This window comes from Amaranthus tricolor, chromosome 3 (genome assembly GCF_026212465.1).
Source record: "Amaranthus tricolor cultivar Red isolate AtriRed21 chromosome 3, ASM2621246v1, whole genome shotgun sequence".
NCBI lineage: Eukaryota > Viridiplantae > Streptophyta > Magnoliopsida > Caryophyllales > Amaranthaceae > Amaranthus > Amaranthus tricolor.
In genome coordinates this window covers 10,913,946-10,922,554 of record NC_080049.1, presented here as the reverse complement: position 1 = coordinate 10,922,554, position 8,609 = coordinate 10,913,946, and the positions used below count along the sequence as shown (strand labels likewise).

The window sequence follows — 8,609 nt, the reverse complement described above, 5'->3', positions numbered from 1 at the left end:
GAATATGAGCAAGAGCAATATTTGAAATTAACACATCTTTCACAAGATGATGGCATGAGTCTGGAAGATTATCTAAAAGAATTTGAAAAGCTTTGCTTAATATGTGATTTGCAAGAGAAGGAAGCTTTTAAAATTGCTCGATTTGTGAAGGGATTGTCAAAGACAATTAGTAGAAAAGTTGAAGTCACTCACTACACTTCTTTCAGTGATGTGTGCAAATTGGCTTTGAAATTTGAAAATCAAGCCAAGGAAGAAAAGGAAAAAGAAAGACCGAGAGTGCCTTATAAAAACACTTCAAAATATACTCCATCATACTCAAAAGAGAGTACCTTTCAAAGTAAAGCAACCCCTTCTGGTCCGAAATATGAGGCAAAGAAAGAAAAGGCTGTGGTTACTCCTAGTGAATTTGATACAAGGAGGAAATGTTTTAAGTGTCATGGAAGAGGACACATTGCTAGTTAATGCCCTAGCAAAGCTTTTCTGGCCGCTACTCAGTGTGCTATCATGGATAAAGAAGAACAAAGGTATAACTTTGTGGTTGAGGAAGTGGTAGATTCAGAGGATGAATTTGATGAAGGAATACAACAGGAGGACGAATTTAACATGATGGTTGTGAAAAAAGCGTTGTTTAGTGAACCACAATCTGATTTGAGGCAAAGGAATAATTTGTTTCATACTAGATGCAAGATTGGTGAGAAGACTTGCAATGTGATTGTTTATAGTGGTGCTCAAACCGATGTAATTTCATCAGAGGCTGTGAATAACTTAAAGTTGATTACTAGAGATCATGAAGAACCTTACAAGCTGAATTGGTTGAATGATAGCACTGGCATAAAGGTGAAGAAACAAGCTCTAGTCTCTTATTCTATTGGAGGCTTTGAAGATGAAAGGTGGTGTGATGTGCTACCGATGGATGCTTGTCATTTGTTGCTAGGAAGACCGTGGCAGTTTGATCACAACTCGGAGCACAAAGGTAAGAGTAATGAATATCTTGTAACCACTAGGGATAGTAGAAAAGTTAAATTAATTCCCTTACCCCTTAAAGTTGCTAAAAAAGAAAAGAAAAAAAGCAACTATCTTGTAACTTGTAATGAATTTGAGAAATTAGTGGAAGAGCATGGTGGAGTGTATGCTTTTGTTGTAAGGGCCAAAGATACCAAGAGTACTTCTTGTGATAACTCATCATCCCTAAAAGAGTTATTAGAAGAGTTCAAAGATGTGTTCCCCGATGACTTGCCCAAAGGCCTCCCTCCAATTAGAGGCATTGAGCACGCCATTAACTTAATTCCTGGAGCACCTTTGCCAATCAAAGCTGCTTATAGATGCAACCCAGAGGAAAGTAAGGAGTTAGAGAGGCAGGTGAATGAGTTGATTGAAAAGGGTTATGTAAGAGAAAGTCTTAGTCCTTGTGTCGTTTCTGCTCTGTTGGTGCCAAAAAAAGATGGGACTTGGAGAATGTGTGTAGATAGTCGGTCCATTAATAACATTACCATCAAATACCGTTTTCCAATGCCTAGGTTGCAAGACATTTTTGATGAGTTGAGTGGAGCCTTACTCTTTTAAAATAGACTTAAGAAGTGGTTTTCATCAGATGAGAATAAGGGAAGGGGATGAATGGAAAACAACTTTCAAAACAAAACAAGGGTTGTATGAGTGGTTAGTGATGCCTTTTGGGCTTTGCAATGCTACCAGTTCTTTTATGAGATTGATGAATGAGGTTCTCCGTCCTTTTATCAATGATTTTGTTGTTGTTTACTTGGATGATATCTTGGTGTATAGTAAAAACAATGAAGATCATATGATACATTTGAGGAAGTTGTTTGAAAAATTAAGAGAAGTGAAGTTGTATGGGAAGCTTGAGAAATGTGTATTCCTGAATCCTAGTGTGGAGGTTTTAGGATACATTGTGACTGGAGAAGGAGTACGAGTTGATCCAGAAAAGATAGAGGCAGAGAAGTCTTGGTTGGCTCCGACCAATGTGCATGAGGTTAGGAGTTTTCATGGGCTTGCTTCATTCTATAGGCGGTTCATTAAAAACTTCTCGACTATTATGGCTCCCATCACTGAGTTAACTAAAAAAGGAGAGTTTGAGTGGGGAGAAAGTGCTCAAAATGCTTTTGAAAAGATGAAAAACATGCTTTGTACTGCTCCAATACTTGTGCTTCCAGATTTTAACAAGGTGTTTGAGGTGGAGTGTGATGCAAGTGGGATTGGAATAGGGGTTGTCCTTATTCAAGACAAAAAACCTGTGAGTTACTTTAGTGAGAAATTAAATGGAGCTAAGATGAACTACTCTACTTACGACCGTGAATTCTATGTCATAGTTAGAGCTCTTGATCATTGGTCCCATTACTTAAGGCCAAAACCATTTATTCTTCATTCAGATTATGAGGCTTTAAAGTTCATACATGGAAAACAAAAGTTAAACAAGAGGCATGCAAAATGGGTAGAATTTCTTCAATCGTTTTCTTTTAGTTCCAAGTATAAAGATGGATGAGTAATGTAGTGGCTGATGCTTTACTACCTGATAAGTTGATGGGTGTAAGTGTTACTTTCAATGTGGGGGATTTGTCATCTGAGTGATCTTTTGATCTGAGTGATCTTTTAAGTTCTGTACCCACATCCATTCTTAGATACAGATTGCTAATGGGGAATGTGTCCGTGTTGATAGTGCTGGCCCTGTTGATATTTCTCGCTCTATTCATGTAAAAAATTGTTTATTAATTCCTAGTCTATCTCATAAACTGTTGTCTGTTAGTTAGCCATCTAAAGAGTTGAATTGTAATTTTCTCATGTTCTCTACTGGTTGTATTGTGAAAGATGCTCAAACATGAAACATTATCGTACATGGTACTAAACGAAGAGGTTTATACTATGTTGATGAGACGACTTAAAAAAGTCAAGTTATGCTAACTTGTGGGTCTCCTGATCATCATCTCTGGCTATAGCATGATCGCTTAGGTCATCCCTCTTTAGCGTATTTTAAATATTTATTTCCTTCGTTCATTAACACTAATATGTCGTTGGATTGTGAAGCTTGTGTTTTGGCAAAAAGTTATAAACATTCTTATTTGCCTAGTTTTTCTCATTCTAGTAGTCCTTTTTCATTAGTACCTTTTGATGTGTGGGGCCCTGCTCCTATATTTACTACTCGTAATTACTCATATTATGTTTTATTTGTGGATGATTGTACTTGAATGAGTTAGATATAGTTCTTAAAACACAAATCTGAGGTTTTTCATATATTTATTACCTTTTATCATATGCTCAAAACTTAGTATCATGCAAAATCACAAATTTTACGATCTGATAATGGGGGGGGGGGGGGGGGGGGGGGGGGGCGGGTAGGAGGGGTGGAATTTGTAAGCCCAACTATGCAACAGTTTCTTTCTGAACATGGAATGCTTCATCAAACCTCTTTTCCTAACACACCATAATAAAATGGCATTGTAGAGCGCGAAAATCGTACTCTGCTTGAAATCACTCGAGCTCTTTTGCTTAAATATCACTCCCCAACTTATTTTTGGCCCGAGGCAATTGCAATAGCCACTTACCTTACCATTCGTCTCCCTTTTAAACCCTTGAACTACAAAACTCCTCTAGCCACCCTGAGCTCCTTTGTCACTCTTCCATTCTCCCACTCCTTATCCACTTATGTTTTTGGGTGTGTTGTCTTTGTTCTCCTTCCCAAACAGACTAGAACTAAACTTGAGGCTCGGACAATAAAGTGTGTGTTTGTTGGCTATGGAGTAAACCAAAAGGGATATAGATGTTTTGATCCTGAAGACATAGTATCTCCTCTTTAGCATACTCCAGTCATACCCATTCAGCATCATGTTCCTAATGAGGAAGTATAAGTTACCTCCTAGAAGCACAAGAGGAATTCCACCTAAGAGATATAATCTAGAGTTTGAGGCACGATTGAAATACCTAGTGAATAAGGAAAATGATGAAGCTTTCTCACAAACATCCAGGGGTTTTAATGCATCTTTTTACTCTAATAGTGTGCCTAAAAATGTTAAAGAAGCTCTCCAAGATTTAAGGTGCAAAAAGGCAATAAAGGAAGAAATATCTGCACTTGATAAAAATAAAACTTGGGGAAAATGTGAAATACCCAAAGGGAAAAGAACTGTAGGATGTAGATGGGTGTACTCTATTAAGTATCATGCCGATGGGACTATTGAGCAGTACAAAGCTAGACTTGTAGCACAGGGCTATACATAGACATATGGAGTGGATTATTCTGAGACCTTCTCTTTGGTGGCCAAAATCGATACTATTCGGGTCTTGTTCTATATTACTGCAAATAAAGACTGGCCTTTACATCAGTTTGATATGAAAAGTGCCTTTTTACATGGAAGAATAGAGGAAGTAGTTTATATGAAGACTCCCTGGGTTTTTCTGGCAACTTTATTCCAGGGGAAGGATGTAAGTTGAAGAAAACCTTATACGGTCTAAAAGAATCTCCAAGGGCGTGGTTTGGGAGATTCACTGCAGCAATGACAGAGTTTGGCTATAAACAAAGCAACTCTAACCATACTTTATTCCTTAAGCGGCAGAACGATCGTAGCACATGCTTGATTATCTATGTGGATGATATGATCATTATCGGGGATGATAAGGAAGAAATCCAAACTCTGAAATAACAGCTATCTCGAGAATTTGAGATGAAAGACTTGGGGCAACTAAAGTATTTTCTTGGTATTAAGGTTCTGAGGTCAAAGGGGTATCTTCCTTACATTCTCGACTTGCTAGCAGCTAGGAATGGTTGATTGTACACTAGCAGAAACTCCCATTATTATAAATCATGGTCTTCAGATGATTGAAGGTGAGAAACTAGCAGATAGGGGCAGTGTCAGAGAATGGTTGGAAAGCTCATCTATCTTTCACACATACGACCAGAGATTACTTAATTATGCTGTTGGGGTAGTGAGCAAATTTATGCACTAACCACAAGTGCATAATATGACGACAGTTATGAGGATTTTAAGGTATCTAAAGGGTACAAGCTCCAAGGGCATCTTATTCAAGAAGAAAGACCATTTAGATATTATGGCTTATACAGATGCAGACTAGGCAAGAGATTGAGATGATAGGAGATCCACTTCTAGGTACTTTACATTGTTTGGAGGAGTAATAAATAGAAAGTGGTTGTTTTATCAAGTATAGAAGAAGAATTCCATGGGTGTAGCTGAGATCATATGGCTAAAGAAGCTCATGAGCGAACTATACTTGCCACAGAAGAAGGAAAGCAGACCATTTTGTGATAATAAAGCAGCAATTAGTATATCTAAGAACCAAGTTCAATACTAAGCATGTAGAGATCTATAGACACGAATAAAATTATAAATCCTTCCTTTTGTAAGATTAAAGGATCGTCTGGTTGATATACTTAAACCATAGTAATGAATTACAAAATATTAGTAGCAATAAATTATGACATCACCACTTATGTTCGATCAAATGAAATTTTTAATAAATAATAGTGTAAAAAAGACTTAAAATCAAAAAAATATTTAATAGTATAGAAGTTTTTAAGGTAAAAAATAACAAAAACTTGATTATAACAATTATAGCAATGATACATAGCACTTAAATATTCTTATATTGTCATTATATAGCTAATAAAATGTAATTTATTTGATATTCTTCGCTTAATCCAACAATTTTTTTATGTTATATTTGGGAACGATAATTTCATTTAGAAAATTGAAATTGACTTAAATTTATTGTTTAGAAAATCAAAAATTTTCGAATTTGAATTTAGATCAAATCACACCATTGTTTCTAAAGTAAATAAAACTGAGAATTTAAGAATGACTATCCAAATATTATAATTTCTCTATGATTACAATTGAAATCCATAATTTAAAATAAAATACTTGTTTTTAGCTAATTTTGCGGACCGCCACATCTAATTTCAGAATGTGCAGAACTTGTGCAATAACAATAATATAATTATAATTAATCTAACTCAACCAGCAACCACGCATGCATACATCATACATCATACATCCATGTGCCATCTGCAACCGTTGCAATTATCTCTCTCCATCACCTCCACCGCCACGTACAAGATCCTGATGTTGGCCCCACCTTCGAATTCCAAGCTGCAGCTCAGCCGCTGCTATCAAAAACTCAGCTGCCTGTTGCGGCGTGAGTAGCTCTACCACCTGTCGAATTGTCTTCATCCTCAACTCATCCGCCCTTACCACAACCGCGCTGAGCCGATTAAGCAAGTGATTTAATCCTTCAGGCCCACCTCCACACAGCCCTGACCATTCGGGCTCACACCGGGCTACTTCTTCTTGCCATGCACCAAGCTCATCTCCAATCTCGTTCTCTTCCTTAACAGTTAAACATTGGAGTTCACTAACACGCGCTAGCTGTCCTGCAGTAAGTTCCCCTAAATCCCCGGTTCGACGCCCATGTAGTATATCTGCTACGTGGGACTCAAACCGAATACTGGATTCAGTATAAACAAGGTGGAAAAGGGTAGTGGGTCTAAAGCCCGCTACCCAATGTAAGGATCTTTCTAAGGCAGAGGCCCATGGGGCAGCAAACAGAGAGAGGACATCGACTCGAGCGGCTTGGGCTTTAGTGTCGTAATAATGGGCGTAATGAGCCACCACTTCATCGACAAGGTGGCGGATGTGTTGTTGGTCTGAGGAAGAGGTGGCGCGTGGCGTTGGAGTAGTAGAAATTTCAGTGATGAGTTTATTGAGCTTGTCGGTCCATGACTCATGATAGCGGTGGAAATTTGTCATAGTATGAATTGGGATTCTTTGTTTGAGAGGGTATTAGTTAGAGAGCATGAGAGGTTTTTCTTAAGGTTAGAGCAAATGAGTAAATTATTTGTGCATTGTATTGTTAAGAAGATTTTAGATGACACTTGGGACATGGCATGCTTTCGACGTGGAATATAATTATATGGACCCATATTATTTAACAATACTAAAGAACTTGCACCTATATAAGGGTTATGGGAATTAGCTCAATATCCCGCCCAAAGTAGAGGTAGCGGATTGAACAAAGTCAGAGCCCAGATCAAACAGACAAGAAAAGCGATATTAAACATAAATTTGTCTGTTCTCTAACTAATTCTCCTACGTGTTTAGACTCTTGGCGTGTTAGATAATAAAAATAAAATTTTAGCAAGTTAGTGAAATAATTAGAAATAAACAAATTAAGGGAAACAATAAGCTATAATAACAAGTTTAGAGCTTTAATTTTAAAAGATTATGATCGATTACATGAAACAATATATGAGATCAAATAGTTGTCTATATGGATTCTTGTCCTCCATTCATTCTAATTTTATACCATCTTAACTTGTAAGTCTAGATCTTTCATATGCTTTCTACTCTTGTCCTACAAATCATCTTCAATCTTCATTGCCTTCTTTTTAAGTCTTCTAGGCTCAAATTTTCTAATCTTCCTTGTTAGCTCGCTAAGAACCTGCCTTTGCATATTCCTAAACAATCTTAAATGATTCACTTTTATTGTTGCCTTATTAATTGCAAATTCTTAAGCCCAATCCCATATCTTCATTTTGAATTCTATCTGTCAAGGTATGTCTACTCATCATCAAAGCATTATCATTTTCGCTACTTCTATATTTCTACTATGATCCTTTCTAAAAGTCCAACAATTTAATTCTTATACTAGCGTTGATCTAGTGGTCGTTAGATAAAACTTGTCTTTCATTTTAAAGACATGCCTCGATAATATAATATTCCAATAGTTGATCTCCATTCTTATCACGCACACTTAAGTCAGTCGGTCACACACTTAAGTCAGTGGGTCACATCTTGTTCGATGTCCCTATTACTCTCAAATATCAACCCAAGGTATCTGAAGCATTTTTTTTGAAGCAATTTCTTTCTCTTCTAGCTTATAGTGTCTCTCCTTATCTCGTTATTTGTGCGAAATTACACTCTATGTACTTAGTCGTATGCCGATTTCATTTGAAGCATCGTGACTCTAGTTCTTGTTTCCATCATTATAATTTAGTGTTTAACTCCACCCTAATCTCATCTATGTCATCAAATAAAAAAAATGCACAAAGACACGTCTCCTTTTATCGATCGGGCTATCTCATCTAGGCCATTAAAAAAAAGAAAAGGCTTTGGTCCAAGCCATTTTGAAGGTCAATTGTGATGGAAAAAGCTTTAGTGTTGTTTTGGGTGTTCGATTGGGCAATTTATTCATTAATCCTTGAAAATTGTAAGTCCTTGATTATAATACAAAATTTAACTTTGTTAAAAAAAATGATGTTCATGATTTAATTCTTTAAAATTTAATTTGTTAGAAGAATTATATTCATGTGTAAAGTTTATATATTTATTTTAATGATTTATAATTATTTAACAAAATTTAATTTGTTAGAAGAATTATATTCATGTGTTAAGTTTATATTTTTTTTTATGATTTATAATTCTTTAACAAAATTTAATTTGTTAGAAGAATTATATTCATATGTTAAGTTTATATTTTTTTTTATGATTTATAATTCTTTAACAAAATTTAATTTGTTAGAAGAATTATATTCATGTGTTAAGTTTATTATGATTTATAATTCTTTAACAAAATTTAATTTGTTGGAATAA

The 8,609-nt window shown here is 35.9% G+C and overlaps 2 protein-coding genes across 2 annotated transcripts; one reads left to right on the top strand and one right to left on the bottom strand.

The window, feature by feature from the left end:
* Positions 1 to 1,798: 1,798 nt before the first annotated feature.
* On the top strand, positions 1,799 to 2,497 carry LOC130808343 (uncharacterized mitochondrial protein AtMg00860-like). The gene has a single exon (XM_057673821.1). The coding sequence runs from the start codon at positions 1,799 to 1,801 to the stop codon at positions 2,495 to 2,497; it is 699 nt and encodes a 232-aa protein (XP_057529804.1).
* A 2,662-nt stretch (positions 2,498 to 5,159) lies between these two features.
* LOC130808342 (protein DOG1-like 4) lies at positions 5,160 to 6,767 on the bottom strand. Its single transcript, XM_057673820.1, has 2 exons — positions 6,059 to 6,767; positions 5,160 to 5,290 (listed from the first exon to the last, which is right to left on the bottom strand). The coding sequence occupies exons 1-2, from the start codon at positions 6,765 to 6,767 to the stop codon at positions 5,160 to 5,162; spliced, it is 840 nt and encodes a 279-aa protein (XP_057529803.1).
* Positions 6,768 to 8,609: the final 1,842 nt, after the last annotated feature.

Excerpts from the sequence above, each read along its gene's own strand:
- LOC130808342 (XM_057673820.1), bottom strand. The coding sequence starts at position 6,767 with ATGACAAATTTCCACCGCTATCATGAGTCATGGACCGACAAGCTCAAT. Across the intron at positions 5,291-6,058 it reads TCTTGTACGTGGCGGTGGAG|ATATACTAATTGCTGCTTTA; the intron begins GTGATGGAGAGA and ends CTTGGTTCTTAG.
- LOC130808343 (XM_057673821.1), top strand. The coding sequence starts at position 1,799 with ATGATACATTTGAGGAAGTTGTTTGAAAAATTAAGAGAAGTGAAGTTG.